This window comes from Oratosquilla oratoria, chromosome 22, assembly GCF_046742065.1.
Source record: "Oratosquilla oratoria isolate Oo_2021 chromosome 22, ASM4674206v1, whole genome shotgun sequence".
Classification (NCBI taxonomy): Eukaryota; Metazoa; Arthropoda; class Malacostraca; order Stomatopoda; family Squillidae; genus Oratosquilla; species Oratosquilla oratoria.
The window spans coordinates 46521383-46542259 of record NC_134798.1 but is presented as its reverse complement, the minus strand read 5'-3'; the positions used below and the strand labels follow the sequence as shown (position 1 = coordinate 46542259).

The 20877-nt window shown below is 37.7% G+C and overlaps 1 protein-coding gene across 3 annotated transcripts; it reads left to right on the top strand.

Moving 5' to 3' along the window:
• The first annotated feature begins 1321 nt into the window (after positions 1-1321).
• LOC143037524 (small integral membrane protein 15-like) lies at positions 1322-16423 on the top strand. 3 transcript variants are annotated; one of them, XM_076205901.1, is made up of 4 exons: positions 1322-1346; positions 4058-4146; positions 4938-5046; positions 10512-16423. In XM_076205901.1, the coding sequence occupies exons 2-4, from the start codon at positions 4058-4060 to the stop codon at positions 10575-10577; spliced, it is 264 nt and encodes an 87-aa protein (XP_076062016.1). In that variant the 5' UTR covers positions 1322-1346; the 3' UTR covers positions 10578-16423. The 3 variants fall into 3 exon arrangements, with proteins under 3 accessions (XP_076062016.1, XP_076062014.1, XP_076062015.1); XM_076205899.1 differs by lacking the exon at positions 1322-1346 and adding an exon at positions 1468-1626; XM_076205900.1 differs by lacking the exon at positions 1322-1346 and adding an exon at positions 1485-1552.
• The last annotated feature ends 4454 nt before the right edge of the window (positions 16424-20877 follow it).

Sequence of the window (20877 nt, the reverse complement as noted above, 5' to 3'; positions counted from 1 at the left end):
AAATAACAAGTAACAAGTAACCCTTTGTATGGAGTGTGGCCAAGTTTTACCACACACCCACATCATTATACACAATTCTATCAATCTAATCTATACCAAGAGCTTTCACCCCCTACATCGAGGTATTTTTTACATTTAACAAACTATTTGGTTGAGTAGATCCGAAAATATTTAAATTTATGAACAATTATCACCTACTTTAGGCCATTAAACCTCCTGCACTTCTATTTCTTGCATGACAATAATAACATAACACTGCCACACTTAAACAACAAACGAATAATGAACTGTGCAACTTAAACAATCGAGTTGTCTCAGTTGTGCAGAATATGCGCATTTGCGAAAAGCAGAAAAGGATTAAAAATTCCTGTGGCAAGTAAACACTTAGCAAAACGAACTACAATGCACTCTAAATTTATACAATTATGTGCAAAAAATTGTAGCCATATTTCGATTAACCTATTTCTTGTATTGGTATTTATTTCATCTTATTAATTTGTTTATCTTTGTCTTCGTGTTATTCTATAAATCTTCGCAAAATCCGATCTCCTAAACTTTAGAGATAGATTACACTCACATCTTTCCTGTGACCGAGTTCCGGGTTCGACCTTCAAATCATAATAAAAAGTTTACATCTGCAGTGCATCACATGGTCTAGTTTTCTTCAAGTCCTCACAGATGTTACTTAACAAATGTGGTCAAACAGCCCCATAATACCCGACATCCAAAGATACCATGAGAATATCATGACAACACGAGTCAAACTCTCCCACCCAACGAGTACCAAATAGTTTTGAAATAAAAACATCCAACATAACATAACCATGCAGCACGACAATATATCATATCTGTGATGTCTGTTGATGAACTAAGGGGCCACAGATTTCCTACAAATTAAAACCAGAAATACCAAGAGAAGGCTCCACTTATCGCTTTCAATTATGCATCAATGGTGCCCTATTCTAAATAAAAGTAGTGGCGCGGCGGGCCGATTATTATAATAATTATCTCCTTCAGAACATGTTGAAGTCGATTTTCACCTACTTTATATAGGGTGGTAACAAGGCTAATTATGCAAATATTGTAGCAGATGTCACCGACAGTAAGAATGTGGGAGAGCGCTGAATTAGAACATATAAATAGTATGGCTTATGTTTGTTTTCTAAATGAAGAGAAATTTCGATTTTACGTAAACGAATAAAAGAAAATTATGCATCTTTCGAATATAAATGATAGAAAAGTAGAACCGTGGACATAGCGGCAAAACATTTTTTTTTTATTATTGCTTCACTTGCATTGCGCACTTTCATACTTCATCGGTGATGCAATAGCACATATACGGTTTGGTATATTTCTAATTATCATGTGTCTTTATTATACTTTAATATATTTCAAAAGTATGCTATATAATTAGAACTCATTTTATTTGGCAAAAAATCCTAACCTTGGAATATTTATCTATATTTACTAGTCGTAATATCCTCAGCCACGGTGTTGACAGTTACGAGGTGTTCCCACGAAAGATAAACAACACGGAGGAAGTTCGTTACAAGTAATTTGCTGAAGTTTTTATCATGATATAAGATTTAAAGAAAGTATAACACAGTCTCCAGATCTATCGCAGTGGTATGTATTTCATAAGGGTTTGGAAGTCATGGTTTTTCATGTATTTTCTAGTAGTGTAGTCGGATGTCACGTGAATCGAGCCGTTGAAGTAGATATTGACTGTAAGGAAGGGCTTTACGAATTCTTTGGTATTTCATTAAATTTCTGGAAGTTACTGGAGTTAGCGACATAAAGATTAAGGGACCATATATTTCGATTAAGAATTTTAGAATTTTGCTTATTATTCTTATGAACTTACAGTGTAATATGTGAGTTCATAATCATAATGTTGAGTTAGATTCACAATGTAAATGTTGAATTAAGTTTAATTGTAAACATTCATATATTTGTGCTGTAAGTGGTTAATGCACTTTGTAGGGTTAGCTATACGTGATTATGAAGGTCTTTTGCTTGAGTGTGGAAACGCACTTGGAAATGTTTGTGGTGTCATAACCGTTTTGTAGTATTTAAAAAAAATCATAATTAAACTTTGTAGTGCATCATATTTAATAATTAATTAATAATGACCGTCATTTCTTCATTTTCTTTGGCCTTCAACCAATATATGCTATAGATCAAATGTCAGTTCATTGGGTCATCAAAATGCATATGGAAATATATATTTCCTTTAATTTAAGTGATATAACTTGGTGACATTAGTGCTCTGTTGCAACTTGATGTCTATTATGATCAAACCTTTGGTTACATTAAGTGAGGTCATGCATACAAATATGGAATGTCAAATTTTGTGCAAGCTTCTTATTTCACAAAGTATGATTTTTTTTTTTTTATAAGAACACAAGAATGAAGGAGACTGCAAGAGACCATAAGGCCTACACAAGGCAGTTCCATGTCCATTACCACCTGTCATCCCCATCCATAAAGTTGTCTAACCATTTAACCATTTCTCAAAACAACTGATAGTTTCAGTGCTCACTACATGGTTACTAAGTCTATTCCATTCATTGACCTTCCTATTAGTAAACCAATTCTTGCATATTTCCTTCTTAAGTCTAAATTTGTCCAGTTTAAATCCAATACTACGAGTCCTGCCCTATTGTCTTATTAAGATGACCTTGTTAACATCACCCGTGTTAAGGCCTTTGATCCACTTAAACACCTCTATTAGATCACCCCACACACTGTGTCTTTCCAGAGAGTGTAAGTTAAGGTGCCTAAGCCTCTTTCTTCATAAGGTAAATTTCTGAGCCCATGTATCATTTTGGTCATTCTCCTCTGTACTGATTCTAGTGAATTGATGTATATGAAATTCCAGAATCACACAAACATGGATGTTAAGCATAAAACTTAAGTTGTCCTATAGCTCCTAACTTGATTTAACCTAACCTAACTAATTTATAGATAAAAATGTACCTTTCAAATGCAAAGAAAGAAGTGAAAAAGTGGTTGCTCGAATGCTGTAATAGAATTTTATTTACCTTCATTATTAAGAAAATAATAATCATTTATTCATAATGAAGAGGTGGGGGTAAACCAGCTCCAGCTGATGTACTACAAGAATATCGTGTCTTGCCGTATTGCCTTTGACCTGAGCAATGTTACGGGAACAGTGACAACTCATTATCTGTGAGATTCTAAGATGTGAGGGACAATGAATGGGTTTTGGATTGGTGTAGAGTGGGGATTGACTTGGTTACCCTCCCCCCCCCAATAAAGGGAAAAGGCTGTTTGCTATGTGTACATTCGTATACCAAAGGCTTTTTTCCCCCCTTACAAGAGAGGTAGCCAAAAAACAAAGGCATAATAACCACTCCCACCCATTCCATCCCTATCACACTCCACTCTCCTCCACCCTCATCCCGCCCTCTTATTTTGGCACCTCCTGGATGACTGGTCATCCTTGCATCCTGTCCACAGCCCTGGGTCAGAAGCAGTGTTGCAAGACACAGCACATCCACTGCAAGACTGCTTCATTAAATCGGCGACCCTCCCTCTCCTTTTCCTCATGTAGAAAAGGAGAATATGGGGAGAAATCCCTTTGGGCTGTGTCGAATATATTTACCTCATTGTAGGTAAATACATATACCTAACAGCCTTCTATGTACTTACCTAGATGTATTATATGGGAAGGGGAGCTATGCTCACAGTGACCCGTCTTTGTATCTCACAACACCTAGTTTGTTCTTAAATTCTTGCATTTATTTGTTTTCTAGATTTTCAAAAGTAGTGTTGTTAATCTAGTACATTAGGTATATTGTTCAAAGTAAAGGTTGGATATATTTTGTATTTAATAGCATGAAAAGGAATTTGCAATTAGAAATGGTAATTTTATGCCTTGTCCCTGAAAGGAATTCAAGAATTTTATTATATAAAGAAACATGATATAGTGGCTGGAGCTGGTTTTCTAAGGGGTGGGGTCTTCTGCAAAAAAAAAAAAAAAAAAAAAAAATGCTTGAGACATTAATATAAATTGGTCAATCCATTTTTTCAGATGGCAGATGACAATCCAATCAAGACTCCTGTTCAAGGAACAGAAGCTGAAGAACGATGGCTCCATCAGTTGGTTATATATGCTGCCAGGTATGTATTAATTCTTCATATATTCATTTTTCCATGTACTTCCAATTACAAAGAATTTTTTTATCACTTCAGCTTAATGTTAGTCTTGGCAATACCGGCCAGTTTTATTGAGCAAAGTTGTGGTCATAAAAGTAGTGATATTTGTTTGGTACTGAGTTCAGATCATAGCTTTTCTCTCTCTCTCTCTCTCTCTCTCTCTCTCTCTCTCTCTCTCTCTCTCTCTCTCTCTCTCTCTCTCTCTCTCTCTCTCTCTCTCTCTCTCTCTCTCTCTCTCTCTCTCTCTCTCTCTCTCCCCCCCATTGTGTTCTAGGTCAGACACTATTTAGACCATAGATAGTGTCTGTTTTTATATATATATATATATATATATATATATATATATATATATATATGTATATATATACATATATATATATATATATATATATATATATATATATATATATATATATATATATAGAGAGAGAGAGAGAGAGAGAGAGAGAGAGAGAGAGAGATTATATCTGTGGGTATTCATCCAACCCAGGTAATGGACAGGGTGGCAGGGATGGCCCTTCATCCACAAGGAACTAAGATAATAACAAAAACAAATTTCTTTTGGATAGGCCTTGACTGGCCACCTCCCTTTTAAGGGGAAAAGAGCAATTTGGTACAGTACATGTATTTTATATGTGTGGGTTGTGAAGGGTTCCCCCAGCTGAATAGAATTGTGTAGTGATAGTTTGAACTTGTATAGATGATGTCATTTCCAAATAGAATAAACTTAATTCATCCCTGACTGTTTGTTTCAGAAACCCATGGGAATTTTGCTGGTACCTTCTTCTAGCACTATCTCCCCTCTTCTGTATATCAGCTTACCTCTCGTGGAAGCTGGCAAAGGCCCTTGAAGCACAGGAAAAGGTAAAGGAAATTGTTTGTTTACGTCAGGTGTCAGGTTCTGGAAGGCCTGAGAATCTAGTTTATATTGTTAAGGTTGCCATCAACAGACCCTTTAGTATTGCAAAGTTTTTAATGCCCCAATATTTACGTGGGTGTATGCCTTTTAACTCTGGCTACCTTCCTGGTAAGGGGAAAAAAGCCCTTGGTATATAAATAGATTGAATATTTATGTGATTACAGATTAACTTTAGCCATGTTTATCTTCACAATGTTTTGCTAAAGTTAAACTAAAAATGTCCTGGAAATGCTCCGAGTGCCCCATATGCAGTCATCACACAGAAGACAAAGAATTTACAAAGTTTACTCTGTGGATGATCTATGGGCCAATCGGGTAACCGCGGTTAGTTTCTTTGATGCCGTGGGTCCTCCTGTACAAGAGTTCTGAGGCTATGGATTGATAGATGAATTGCTGGTTGGTAATCTTGTTTGCATTTAATGAAAATGTGGGGTGGGTAGCATGCCTTTGCTGGCTCTCCCTTATAAGGGGGAAGATGCTTTTTTGTGTATAGGTAGACAAGTTTATTGTTTAATTTTATAAATTTAAATGACCCTCTTGGATCTGGCATTACACATTTGAATCCTGAAGGCTGCTGACCAATTCAGATACTGAAGTTCTGTAATGTGTGGTTATATGACAAATGCTCTTGTAATCTATTTTCATGACAAGTTTAGATCCTTTGCTGTACTGACAAATGTAGATTTCAGTATCTGCAAATACCAGGTAATATTATTCAGCTGAAGTTATAGGTTTTGACCAAAACAGGGTTTTGATTTACTTTAAAAAAAAAAAAATCATCCTGCAGCTGGTGATTGTGTGGTAACTGAACAAGAAAAAATCCACATAGCAAATGGATTGATTTAAGAACTTCTACAACATTTTTGTAGTATGTATGGAATAAGATTATAGAATTTGTACATAGAAGCTCTGTGTCTTGTTGCATTGCTTCTGACCCAGGGCAGTAGGTGAGATGCAGGGATGACCGGTCATTGAGGAGGAACCAAGAAAAGAGGGAGGGAGGGGGTGGTGAACGGGAATGGAGTATGTGGAGATGAATGGGTGGGAGTGGATTTATGCCTCTGACTTTGGATACGTCCCTTGTAAGTGGGAAAAAGACCTTGGTATATGTATGTAGATCACTTGTCATGTCAGTGACCACTGACAAGTGCTTAGTCATAGTTAATGTGTAGTATGGTTGTTAGTGAGAATCCATCTATTATGCTATCAGGGATACTGATCCTATAAGGATAAAAAAAAAGTGTTTGGAAGAACTGTTGCCATGACTACTTCCACAAGATCAGTGAAATTTAGTAAGTTATGAAAAGTGCCCAGGAAGAATATAATGAGGAGCTAATGGAAGCACTCAGAAAGGAAGAATTCAGCAGTGGGAGATTTAATTGCCTGTGAGGAGCAAGAAAAGGTGGTGGAAAAAGAAGGCACAGAGGATCAGAAACATTTTATTGGAGGGAAATAGAAGAAGTTAAACCATTTGGGCTTTGGAGAACTTCTCAAACCTCAGGAGGTGAACCTGAATACAGAGATGTGGTTTAATGTCACAAACTCCCCCCTATCGGAAGGCTAGGACAGTGCCCCACACAGAGGACTTTGTAGCATGGAATTTAATGAACCATGCCCTTGGTTTAACTTTGCTGGTAGCAGGACTTGAACTGCCATCCCCTCGACGTCTGCCACAAATAACAACAACCTAACCTGCTCAGCCAGCGAGCTTCAGATCAGTTGACTAAAATTGGAGCCACTTTGCATGATGCAACATCCTGATACAAGAGCACACATGAAGAGAAGAAAGCAACTTAATAAATCTCATTGACCTTATTAAAGCCACAAAAATGTCAGTGATCTGCAGCCCCAATTCTTGTTAGTTACAAGATTATATACAAGATGAAAGCTACTCTTCACTTCTCCCTGACCTTAGCCTAGCTACAAAAAGATCAGATGATACGGAGCCTAGATCATCATCAGCACCTGACCTGCTGCCCATAGTGTTATTATTCCATTCAGCTGGTCCTGATGAACTAACTGTACCTGCGCACTGCACTCATGCCACCACCACCTCCTCTATCACATAATTTCTAAGTATGCATTTCATCAAAAGAATTTCTCAGCTTCAGTATACAGTACAAAGTTCTTTATTGGCTTAAGGTAAGAATAATAACAAAAAGTACTTTTCAGTACATGATCTTATTAATGTGTACATTAACAAGTTTAGTGATAGGATTTGTTTGTGTTTGTATAAGTTTAGGATTGTGTAGGCAATTCTACTATGTGTAACCGTAAGAGTAATTTAACTCGATATTTGGTCTGTAGCCTTAGATCTCTAGCAGGAGACCCACTAACCCATGCTAGGCTAAACTTAAGTTGGACACTCAAACCCTTCTAGTTATATTAACAGGCTCTGGAAGTGATTATTAGTAGAGTTTTTTTTTATTATTAATTTGCTGAATTTTCCCCATACTTTTTCATGTAATGTGAACAGATAATTGACAACTACTCTCCTCCTCCTCCTCCTCCTCCTCCTCCTCCTTCCTCTTCCTCTTCACCAGTGACACAGAAAACAATGCACAATAATATGACACAGACAAAAGTCCAATATTTCTCTCCAAATAGATCTATGGGAAGACCTGAAGACCATTGTGGTTACTGTTGGGCAATGAGTTTTCAGTTTGTGAAACTCAAGACTATATACCAAGGGCTTCTTTCCCCTTATAAGGAAGGTAGCCAAGTCAAAGGCATGTACCTACTCCCACCCATTCCACTCCCATCCACTACCCTTGTTTCCCTCTCATCTTAGCTCCTCATGGATGAGAGGTCATCCCTGTCTCCTGCCCACTGCCTGTGTAGGAAGCAGTGCAGTAAAACATGACATAAATAATGACAACATTTATTATCATTATTAAACTCCAGCTCAGAGTCCTACTCTCAGATTGAGATATTTGTATCAGATAGAACAGTTATGGTAATGATACATATATACCAAAAGGTCTTTGCATATCCTAGTGGCATAATCAGAACCATGCTAGTCATACATTCACTTAGTTGTGGGTTCAAGTCCGGCACTCCTCTCTGATTCTCAGCAGTGACTGTTACCTGTTGCAATAATTCAAGTGCAATACAACAATTTAAGAACAAACTTGATCTTGCGAGATACAAAAATGGGTCACCACAAGCATAGCTCCCCTTCCTGTATAATACATACATACATATCCCAAGGCTTTTTCCCCCTTACAAGGGGGGTAGCCAAAAAGAAAAAGGCATAAAATCATTCCCACCCATTCCATCCCTGAATACACTCCACACCCCTTCACCCTCCCTCTTATCTTAGCACCTCCTGTATAATACAACAAGGTAAATACAGGGCAAAGGTGGAGGCCTCGGCTGTAGTTATGCACCTCCTGGTGTAGGCTCCTCACCCTCTTTCCGAAAGGTCTTTCATCCCTGTGAAAGAGGGGTAGCCAAGTCAAATCATACACCCAGCCTACACCTATCCAATACACCTTTACTGCCCCCCTCCTCATCTTAGCATCTCATGGATGAAGTGTCATCCTTATCCCTACCACACTTTATGGATCAAAATTAATGCAGCAAGACACAGTTCCTCCACAGCAGGATCAAATAGCCAGAGTTGGTTTACCCCCACTGCTTCATTACATGGTGAACCCCTCCTCATTCACTCCTATCTTTTGCACACTCTCTTCCTTGCTCAACAGACATTCCTCTTGCATCCATTGCACCCTTCACCACAATAGGCTTCCTCTGTTAATGTATTATACCTACATGTACCAGGGGCTTTTTTCCCCTGTAAAGGGAGGTAGCCAAAGTCAAAAGGCATAATTCTACCCCACACATTTCATCCCCACCCATTCCACCCCCACTTTACAATATTGTATTATGATTTCTCCAAATTCATGAAAGCCCAAAAGACATCCTTACTCTTTGGAGATCTTTCCTAATGTAAAAACATGATTTATGTACCATCTTCCTCTTCTCAACCTATGCTGCTCCTCCCCAGTTACTCCCCCCATCTCCCATCTAATACACTCAATTAACTTGAACCCTTTTCCCTTGTATAGGAGAATTACACATGCTCTCCTCCAGTCCACTAGAACATTTCCTTCCTGAAGACACTCGTTAACCAATCTCTCCAGTCATTTCATAATAACTACTTTCTTTGTCAGGCATTCCCCTTGATGACCAGATAACCCAGATACATTACTAGCTTTCTTATCTTTTAGTGCACTTTTTAACTTGTTTGCTATAGTCTCATCATTCTCCTCTTATATCATGTCTGCTCACAGGAGACCATCCATCATTAAGACAGCACCAATACAAAATAACCCTGGCCACAGATTCAAATTGTCCAAGTTGTGGCCACCACACAGAAGACAAAGAACACAGCATACTACTATTCCCCACACTAACAGTACCCAGACATACATACATACATATACTAAAGGCTTTTTCCCCCTTACAAGGAAGGTAGCCAAAAATAAAGGCATAAAATCCAATCCCACCCACTCCATCCCCACATACTCCATTCCCATTCACCCCTTTACTCCCTCTTATCTTGGCTCCTCCTGGATGACAGGTCATCCCTGCATCTCACCCACTGCCCTGGGTCAGTAGAAGTGTAGCAAGTAGACAGACAACAACACATAATCTCTTCTTTAAGTGACTTATGGTCCCTCCTGGAGGCTATTGCAGGTTTCCTGGAAGTGACAGGTTTTCTGCAAGAGACTAGGGGCAACGGATTGATTAATTCTCTTCTCCTATCACAGCCATTCTCCTGGCATCTCCCACTACCACAGCCAAAACCTCCATTTCTTCCTCCACATTTGATAGCTTGAAATACTTTCCCCAGCTCCCACAAAGCAGTTTCATTTCCATTACCATCAGTCTGTCTGCACCCTATACCCCCTCATTCATTGCCCAACTGTGACAAGAAATGCATTACAAATTTCCAGGCTATGCATATTTATTTAAGAAAAAATCTGATCCCACTGGGCAGTTAAGAACACAGACAGGAGGATTTGCAAATTGTCCAAAATAAAGCATTCAGGATAATTTTAACTGGAAGACACCTATGAGATTCTTTCATACATAAACCACACTTTTACCTATCAAAGAGCAAATTGAAAGAATGTTAACAAAGCTCCTGAGTTTTGGCATCCATCACACCTCATATTACAGCCACGGTTTACAGAATGAAACTAAAAATTCATTCCAGCATTGATTTACAAATATACCTGGACCTAGACCTGACCAAGGTTCTACAAAATACAACATAACAAAAACTATACACAGTACATCTGCAAGATATTAAACAAAATAACCCAACTTGAAATAAAGCATCACCCAAAAGAAATAGATGAAACTCACATTTATTTGGTCTTGCTTTCTTTTTTGTTGACAGGAAAAAGCTCGACGAGAGAAGAAGAAATCAAACTTAAACAAAGTGAAAAGAGGAAAAACTGACTGATAAATTGGTTGTGAACACCCGAGAGGTCCTAGGTACACAAGACGACATGAACCAGGCAACATACTGTCTGCACCGCCAGAATGGTGGTATACTATCATGGCTACAGCACCTCCAAGTGCGTGGCCGCATACACAACATAGCCACCACAGCACCCTCCTAGTGAGAGGTTCCCCTGCTTCCCAGAGTGTGGTTGTATGGTTTTGCATGTATCTGAGAAGATGGAACTAGTTGGTCATACATAATGTATGGTTGTATGGTCTTAAGAAATGTTTGGTGATATATAGTTAGAACGTGGATCTAGTACCAAGATGTTTGACCCCATGCAATTTGTGTTCAGTACGAAACAATGAAAATGGTTGCCCCTAAAAGATAGCCACAATATGCATTATCAATATGAATGGCTTTATACTATAATGTTAGTATACTGTGTTAAAAGGATTGAGATGAATTTATGTGAGGTACATGTGGATCAGCACTTGTATTACATATTCATAAGATTCCTTTGGCACACACGTGATTCACCCAACTTACAAAGCCCACCAGTTCCATAGACAACTTACAGCTTCATGTAAGGGTTAGTAAGCCACCAGTTGTAACCAGTATATCGTAACACATTCATTCATGTTTTTCATAACAGTTTTGCAGTTTTCCTAAATGTTAAAAATTATTTGAATTCTGTTTGACTTCATCACAACTACATTGTCATTACATAAATTACTGCACTTTTGTTTTTTCTATAGTTGAAAAAATCAGCACTGGGAACGACATATTATTATTATCATGATTTTTTCTCTAAAATTTCTTTTCTATTGAAATTTGGATAAACTCACGGATAGTACCTGTCCTGTGATATCTCACAATCATCCTCTTCGCAATTATGTATTGGCATCATTGTGAATTACAGTCATGTAACTCATGTACTAAAGCAGTACAACTTGATAGTCATTTTATCACTTAAAATCTATATGAAGGTAATGAGAAAGTAATAATGTTGCAGTATTGTTTGTAGTCATATTTAGCATTCTCATAACAACACTGTGGTTCATTGTGCAGATAAATTATTTATTGCTAAGTATCATATAATCTATTATATACAGGAAAATATCTTATACAAATAGATACATATACTCAAAGGCCCATTTCTCCTTACAAAATGGGGTGGCCAGTTAGGGCATACACTCACTCTTCAACCATCCTGCATCCATCTGCCACACATTTATTTGTACAAATGAAGATGAAAATAGATACATACCTACACCCAAAGGCCCTTTCCCCCTCACATTGGGGGTGACCAAGCATACACCCATCCCACACCCATTCATAAAACATCCATCGTCCCTCCTATCATATCTCCATGTGGATGATGGGCCCGGATGAACTAAGATGGGAGGGGACAGTGGATGGGGTGTAGGGTGAGTGTATGATTGACTTGGCCACTCGACTTGTATCAGAAAAAGGACGTTTTGGGATATATATGTGTTTTATTTTTAATTTTTATGATTTTTTTTTTTTTTGTATATATATATATATATATATATATATATATATATATATATATATACACACACACATACAAAATTTCACAACAAATATTATATCAATCAACCTCTTGCCCCTGATCTTTATACAAGAGACTTGTGGCACAAATAATTTATTAATACATTGACACAGTCAGCCATAGGGTGATTGATAGAATGCTGAACATGACAACTGACAAATAATGAAGGATTCAGTTTAATGTCTTGAACTCCGCCTCACAGAGAGACTTTTTAAAACATAATGAAGTATGCCATTACTACAAACTTGCTTTGGTGCCAGGCAACTTTGGATCGTCTCCACTCCTGAATGAAAAAGTCTACACAGAACAGTGGGTGGTGTTGTTGACTGAAACGCAGAGGTTAATGTTTGAACCCCCCCCCCCCCCAAATAAATCCTCGGCATTTGTACACGTCACACTTTCGTAGCTTCCTGACCCATTTCTGCAGTGGACCAGTCATGTTCCAGTCAGATGACTTAGTATGATTAAGCTGATTACACTGGTTTTAGACTACATTTGCAACTGCATCCATTCCAGCACATCCAAAACTCCAATGCCTTTATCACCAAATTAAACTCGCCTCACTAAACCAGATTAAACCACAGTGGTAAGCTACATAGGTGGTATTGTCCCCCAGGGGTAATTTAGTCTCACAATGGTCCAATAATGCAGAACATAAAGTAAATAATGAATGAAAAACTTATAAAGGTACATTGATACTTGACCACAACTATTGTAACTGCAGTGTTGTTACATCTTGTTTAACTTGGCCACAACAGTTTTATTTGTATCAGGGGTGGTGATGACGATTATCATCGTTACCCCTGATACAAATGTAACAGTTGTGGCCAAGTAAAAAAAAGTAACATGACCATAGTGTACATGTAATTGCCAGCAAAAAAGTCTGTGTCAATAGCAAGTGCTAACATTTGTCACACAATATGATACAGTGCATACAGTCCTCTGCACTTAGAATAGGCAGAGCTTGTGATGGCATTTCAAGAAATTGGGACAGTGCGTGTGTCAGCGCATATGAGTGAACAAAGATTGGGAAAAAAAATTGAAGAACAAAGTTGATATTAGACTGCATTGTTCTCAACAGAAGTTAAAATAAAATGATAAATTGACTAAATGTGTTAAGAGCAAAAGTGACTTTCATTTCAGATTTTGTTTGCCATGTGAAGTTCCTTTTATCAAAACCACTTTGTTTAGATTATATTGAAGTCAATTTTATGAGCAAAGGGGCCAGCCTCTACATGTTCAACTTGTTTGATAGTTATATAAACACAGTACTGCCATGTTTCAGAATATACCATGAGCTACAATTATTACACATGGAGGTGAATGTACCCGTGTATGACCAAATTGTTCTAGTGACTGATATTTTTTCTTCTTCATCTTCTAATTTTCTCCTCTTCTTCTTCTAACATTATCTGCAAAGCAAGGTGGCTAGGCACAGGAGAAAGACATCCTCAACTGTTCTATTCTCATCACACTCATTCCTGTTAAAACCATATGAAAATATTGCCAATAAACTCTCTGTGAATAACAATAGGTGTATGAGGAGGTAAATCTTAGTCATCTTGAAAGGACACATGGGATATATTCACTTGCTTTCTGTACTGTACAGTTTAATTTTAGAAGTTTGTTTTACAAAAGACTTGAAAGTGTAAATGACCCAAAATATTTGATGCATAAATTGTATACTTCAGTTTCCAGTGTTGAATTATACTCTGCAGACTTACTTGGTAGGATTTTCCATCACTGTTATGTGCTGATTTATAACACCAGTGTACACTTCTTCATTCTTTCACATTGAAAACATTATAATTCGTACATATATTTAAATGCATACATACATACCAAAGGCTGTTTTGTTGAAGGAGTCAAAACACACATCCTTTTCATACTCATCAAAACACATTTTATGCCCATCCCATCTTAGCACTTATTATTATTATTATTATTATTATTATGATATATTTTTACTCTCTGTCATTCACTTTCATAAAGACATCTGACTTTTGAATTAGAAATTTTGAGTGCTGAATATATTTTCAGTATGTATGACCAGAGATAAATATACATATACACCACACAAATATAACCCAGTTCCATTTTAGATATTTAAAAGCTGCACATTATTTTTTTTTAGAGTAACCGATTCCTTTTAAGCTTAAGGATTATTTGTATCAAAGATAAACGACCAGTGTCAGAATGGGATTGGCGTAAATAGAACTACTGTACTTGTACTACATGATAATCACAGTTTTTCTTGCTACTGTATTCATTCTCATTTTGTAATTATATAATCAATATTTTAAGGAAATAAGGGCAAGACTCAGAAAATGAGAATTTAATTTAACACTTATTACTGTTGTTTTTATTGTTCTGGATAAACCAAATAATTTTTTTTAGCAGATTGGGATGAGGACTGATCAGAATTGGGTCTATGTTAACTGAAGCCTTAGTCAGTCGAGCTTCCGAGTCCTTATTTACAGAATGAAATTGTCTGGTTTCAACTAAAACAAAATTCAGAACATACTGCCATGTTAAAGAGCGTAATTGGTATTGACCTCTTCAATACGAGTTCCTACCCATTACTGAACATTAGCCTGAACAAAATATTTAAAGGGTGTCCTTAAATCATACATCTAAATATCCTTGAGTCATTCATATGGAGTTTTATCCTTAGCAGAATAAAATCATTACTCGGTAATCATTAAAGTCTAAATAATGTCTGGGTCAAAGGTGTTTATAGTTGTGCTGCCTCAAGTGATAATACTTTACAGTAACTTTTTCATGAAATGGGTAATAATTAGTTGGTTATTTTTTCTGAATATATATTTAAAAGAACACGTAAATGTAAAGGTTTCACAATACTAACGTGTGACTGAGTCATTTATTTATAAATGACTCAGCCTTTATTATTGTACTTGTGTGACATAATGAAACAAGGAGTAAACCAGCTTTGGCTGATAAGCCCTACTATGGAGGTGCTGTGCCTTGCTGTATTACTTCTGACTTAAACAGTGGATGGTGTATAGGGATGACCCTTCATCCACAAGGAGCTAAGATGAAAGGGACAACAAATGGGTGTTGGGATGTTTAAAGGGTGAGTTTATGACAACAGCCATCATTATAAGCGGGAAAGGGTCTTTTGGTATATGGATGTATAGGTTTTGTTCTTGTTGATGCAAGATAATTCCATTATTTGTAAGATGGGTCGACATAGAACTGAAGGGGGTACTGATTCATCAAAGCTTTCTCGGAGTACAACCTAACTTTTGGCTAATTGATATAATGTGGTACAACCTGAACAAAGCATCTAGAACAGGTTACGGGCCTTTGAAAGACAGGCTTTGTATGGTGAAACAGGTTAATAAGATGTGATTGTATGATTTTCCATGTTGAAACCATTGTCATATGTCATAGTTTATTTTGAATTAAAAGAATGGTGCTCAAAATAAGTGATGAGAAGTTTGGTCACAGGATAGTACATGTACCAGTGTACCACATTAAAGCAGGTGGAATAACAATGTTGTGACATTTCAACAGGGGGAGACAATTTGATTTCACTGTATAGATAAATTGGTTGTGCACAAAAACACCAGGAAAGTAAGAGTAATTTTTATGTGATTGTACAGGTGTCTCCACTCATAAGTACTCTAGTGACTGCTATCTTTGCAAAGCCATAGCAGGTGTATTTTTTTACTTGTTTGTGTTAATGTATAACCTGAAGATACTACAGGCTTGCTAAAAGACATCAGTCAATGTATCTCTCGTAAGTTGGAGCATCTGTACTGGTGTTTTGTTTAAGCAAAAAGTTATTTTAGGTTGGTACTGACAGCATATCTTGGAAAGGGTCTTACGTAATCACATGGGTATTTTTGAACAAGGATGGTTACACATGGGAACAACATCTGCGGGAGGGCATGACGAATAAGAAGGATAAGTATAGATGGGAGGCAGCCATTTAAACACATTTCATATATATTGTTTGGTTTTATTTATTTCTCTCTCTCTCTCTCTCTTTCGTTCTCTTCTTTTTCCTCTTGTTCATCCTTTTCTTGTTCTGGTTCTTCTGCTACTTGTTCCTAGGATATACCAGCTTCCAGCCAAGCAATAGGTATTTTGTATTTTCATGTTCAAAAGATCCAGTTTTCACAGATGTATTAGTTTTCTTATTTTGTGTTTGTGAATTTTGATATGTTATATAAGGTTATTGTGAACTTCAAAACAATATAATAGCTGCTTTGTGGTAGTCAAAAGATTTTTCATAAATATTTTATCTCACTTTTTTTTTTTTTTTTTTTCCAAAAAGAAAAAAAAATTAGCATGCACTTAATCACCAACAAGGGCAAGCATGAGATGAAGGAAATGGCTATCCAGTAGTTATTACAATTGAGGTTAAAATGTTTGCTTAATTTGGTTCCTGTTTAGTTATATATGACCTGTATTACTATTGTTTTGATGTGGATGATGAGGGAAAAGGGAATTTGTTTTACTTGAACTGTAATGGATTCTGTGTGTTTATTTACATTTCAGTTAACAACACCATTTTTGATGGTTAAAGCTTGTCAGCATTCATTATAATGCTTTACAGTTGATAATCATTATTATTGTTATTAAAATTAAGGTACTGTATTTTTTAGGTTTATGGTAACGAGTAGCAATAAAAATTATTTCCCATCAGGAAAGTTTGTATGGACCTAATGTATTTAACATTTTCTGTATCATTTGAATGGACATTGTAATCTTTGTGTATCTTTTTGATTTCATTCCTATATAGAATACAAAAGTTTGTTTGATGTTGACTAGATTTGTTTGTTTTACCTCAGTATCTATTCATTCACAAATATACATGTAAAAAAACATAATTATAGAGGAGATCTGAAGAAGAATAGTTTTCCACATAGAGTGGTGGACACTTGGAACAAACTGGACAAAAAAATAGTGTGTGCAAAAACCATTCATGAATTTAAGAGCAAACTAGACACTGAGTTACAGAGGCAGGACACCATGAGCGTAGCTCCCCTTCTCGTAAAATGCAACTAGGTAAATACATATCCTTTTAAGTAAATATTTCTCGTAAGTAATTTCTATTAAATGCCAAAGCACGTGGCATCAATGATTTTAGGAGAACATATTTGTATCTACCTTTTCCATCCAAGACCAAACTGGAGGAATGGATGAAATGCATCAGAATATCAATCCATTTTATATACAGTTTCAGCCATTACATGTGGCTGTCTTCAGGGTAACATTGAATACAATGCAAAATCACAAAGTAAACCTGCAGTGGAGTTGGGGGGTACCCATGGAGGTTGCCAAGCTAATGATGTTGGCTTATGTCATGGGTGGGCAACCTTTTTAGGTGTGGGTGCCAAAATCAGCCAAATTTTTTATACAATATTTTCTTGCATGCCGATGGAGTAAAAGTATAGGCCTACATAGTATGAGCCTCCTTCCTTTACCTACTATGACCCCAGTCCTCTGCCCAGTACAGCAAGCAGTTTTTCTTCTTCCTTCCTTCCTTCCTGTGTGTTAGGTTTTAGATGCTTGCCAAGGGTTGTCCATACCTGTCCTAGTTGCAGTTTCTCCCATTGATCTGCATCCCAGTCCTGTGGGTTTTTGTCCCATGGATCTGTGTTTGTACTTGATGGAAGGACATACTCTGAAGATAACAAGATAACTGGACGTTTGATAAACTTTTTTGTAACGTGATGCTTACCAACTCAGCAATTGTTAAATACCCATAATTGTTCTTTACAGTAACCTGCAGAGGGCCACTCATGGCCAGCATGATTTGTGGGTGCTGAGTAAGGGAATTCAGGGTTGGGGAAAGGATTTGGACTAGGAGTGGGAATAGGATAAGGGTTAAGGGTGGGATTAGAATTAGGGTCAGGACTGGGATTTAGATTGAGGAGAGGTAGTGATGGGTGACCCTATTTCTAAAAGTATCAAGAATAGGACGATTAACCACATGAAATGGGGGATGATTCCATTCTTGGATGCTGCAGGGGGAAAATGAGTACTTGAATATATTGGTGCTTGTCTGGTATGTGTACTATTTTAGGTTGTGACTGCCAGGAACAAGTCGTTGTTACAGTGAAGGATATCTGCAGAGCTGGGGATGTTACCACCAGACAGGACCACTCCAAGGAAATTAAAATTGGTAATGCATTGACAGAAATGCACCCCAGAATTTTTGGTAATGCACTATCTCTCCGGCGGTAACACGCCCAGCTCTGGGTATCTGTGTCCCCAATGAGGTCTTGTAAGGGCTGTTTCTTGTCATGGGCATTGACAAAATGTTATAGGATGGCTTTGTTTGGCTAGGAGCCATTTCAGAGTTATCACACTGGGCTATTTTTCCTCAGACATCTTACCTCCAACCTCCATTTGAAAAACTAGAAAATGACAGAAATTTAGACTTCTCTAAGAACATTTCAAGAGTATGTCTAACATTCGTATAGGTTTATAATTTCTTAAATCATTCAGCTCTGCCATATATAACATAAAGATAATTTGATATTTGGAGATTTGAAAAACGAAGTAAGTTTTACTCAAACGAACTGTTATCTGTCGGTGCTGGTGAAGCCTGTTGAAACCTAGTGTGATAACCGTTTTAAGGTTGTTTGTGACCAACATAGTTTAAATTCCTCTGAATATTTGAATTTATAGACTACGCCAGCTTCCAATTCCTTTCATCCTTTTAGGGCAATGCTGGTCCTCATATCAAGGAGGACTTGTGAATTGGTGATGAGAGAGCAAGGGTTAGGCCAACAAAAAATATATGGATGATTGAAGGCATGTGAACTAAGGGTCAGGATGTCAAAGAAGCAAAAAAGTGTGCAAATGAAAAATCGAGAAGGTATAGGCTAAGGTGATGTCCTTTTCCGTGAGAGGGGTGCACTGGGAATGAACTGGCAGTATCTTTCTGGAGAGTCAAGTTATAGTCGATTTTCACATTATTCATGAGTGGAGTGAAAGAAGTGACAAGCAAAAATATCTTTGATCCTTAGCTACCTCGATTTGTGGGGAAGAAGGTATAGACTCAATATGTGTGTGTATATATACCGTATGTATATATATATGTATTTTATCAACCACAATGCACTTTCATTCTAAACCATCAACATCTGAAGAACCATGGAGACACATGCAGAAATTGAAATGTGGTATGGCCGAGGACTCGAACCAACGGCTAGCACGTTACCAGTGCTTGTAGTGACTTAACCACTACACCGTCAAGATCTCTCTTGATTGTGTAGTGGTTAAGTCACTACAAGCACTGGTAATGTGCTAGCTGTTGGTTTGAGTCCTTGGGCGTACCACGTTTCAATTTCTGCATATGCCTCCATGGTTCCTCAGATGTTGATGGTTTAGAATTAAAGTGCATTGTAGTTGATAAAAATCTATCTCTAGTCACTGGGACCCATTCAGTGTTGTACATATATATATATATATATATATATATATATATATATTGGTGTGCAGTAGTTTTAGTTCGGAACAACGGCAGGACAAATGAAAATCAACACAAAATATCTAATCTCTTTTGGTAATTAGCCACAAGGTGCGACACTAGAAGTGTCACATGAGGAATGTAGGTGAAGCTCGGACTAAGGCCACTGCTTAGTGGAGCTTATGGTTGTAGCTGGACGTGGAGCCTAACGTCAGCGAGGCGGTAGCAGATGATGACGGCGAGGCTCGATGGGACGGCTAGAAGATTGGACGAGGAGATGTTGTTGTGTGCGCTGGTCGATACTGTTATTCTGGATTCTGGATTCCAAGAAAAGACCACCTCGCTTGCGCGGGATCGGGTTTTGTGGGAGGGGAAGAATGTCTGTTAGAAAATGAAAAGATAGTAGTGTATAAAAGAGGGCTATTGCCACCGGGCGAATTGCGAGCGATTAGGGGCTAGTTTGTTGTCGTGGCTTTAGGAGAACTGGGCTAGGAACTTGGACGGTGGCGCCAATGCCGGGAGGAAGAGCATATTATATCACCAACGAAAGTTTGGAAAATGGTAGGAGACGTAGTAGGAGAGAAAGGGGGAAAAACGGAAAAATCTTTAGTGGGAGGTAAACTGAAATGAGAAGATGTAGTATAAGAGAAAGTGAGAAAGGAAACGAATTTTAGTCGAAGAAAAAGGAAATGTATATGTTTGTGCGTGGGATGCGGCTATGTTCGTGAGAGGTGTATGTGTGTAATTTACGGTTAGTGAGTAGATTTCACTTCCCGCGTGTAGAGGGCGTTCCTGATTAGCCCCAGGTAAGGCATGAGAATTCCTGTTTTACCCCAGGTCGGGTTTGAATATCGATATTATTATTATTATCATTATTATTACCATTACTATTATTATTATTACATTATTGCGGTTATCACCAGTCAAGCTGGTGAAGGGGTGTGTTACTTGTAGGTGCGGTTATACACGTTTTATCGTGTACACCGCACGTGGGACGGGCGCAGCTGACAGATAGTCTGTACGGTGTGGTCTAGGTGTAATATGTTGTATCAGATGTTTGTGTTTGGCGTGCAGTTTTTCTAGGTGTCTTGAGTGAAGTTTGTGTTTGTGTTGGTTGAGTGGACGGATGTTGGAAATTTGGTGTAGAGACTCAGTGGTTCTGAAGTCGCTCCATCGCGAGCCCGTGATGAACTGGACAGCGGCATTCTGAACCTTCTGATGCTCGTAGTTATTAGTGGCACATGTCAGCTGGCTTAGTCCCGGGGACTGGCACAGAATCGGTCTGACGAGGG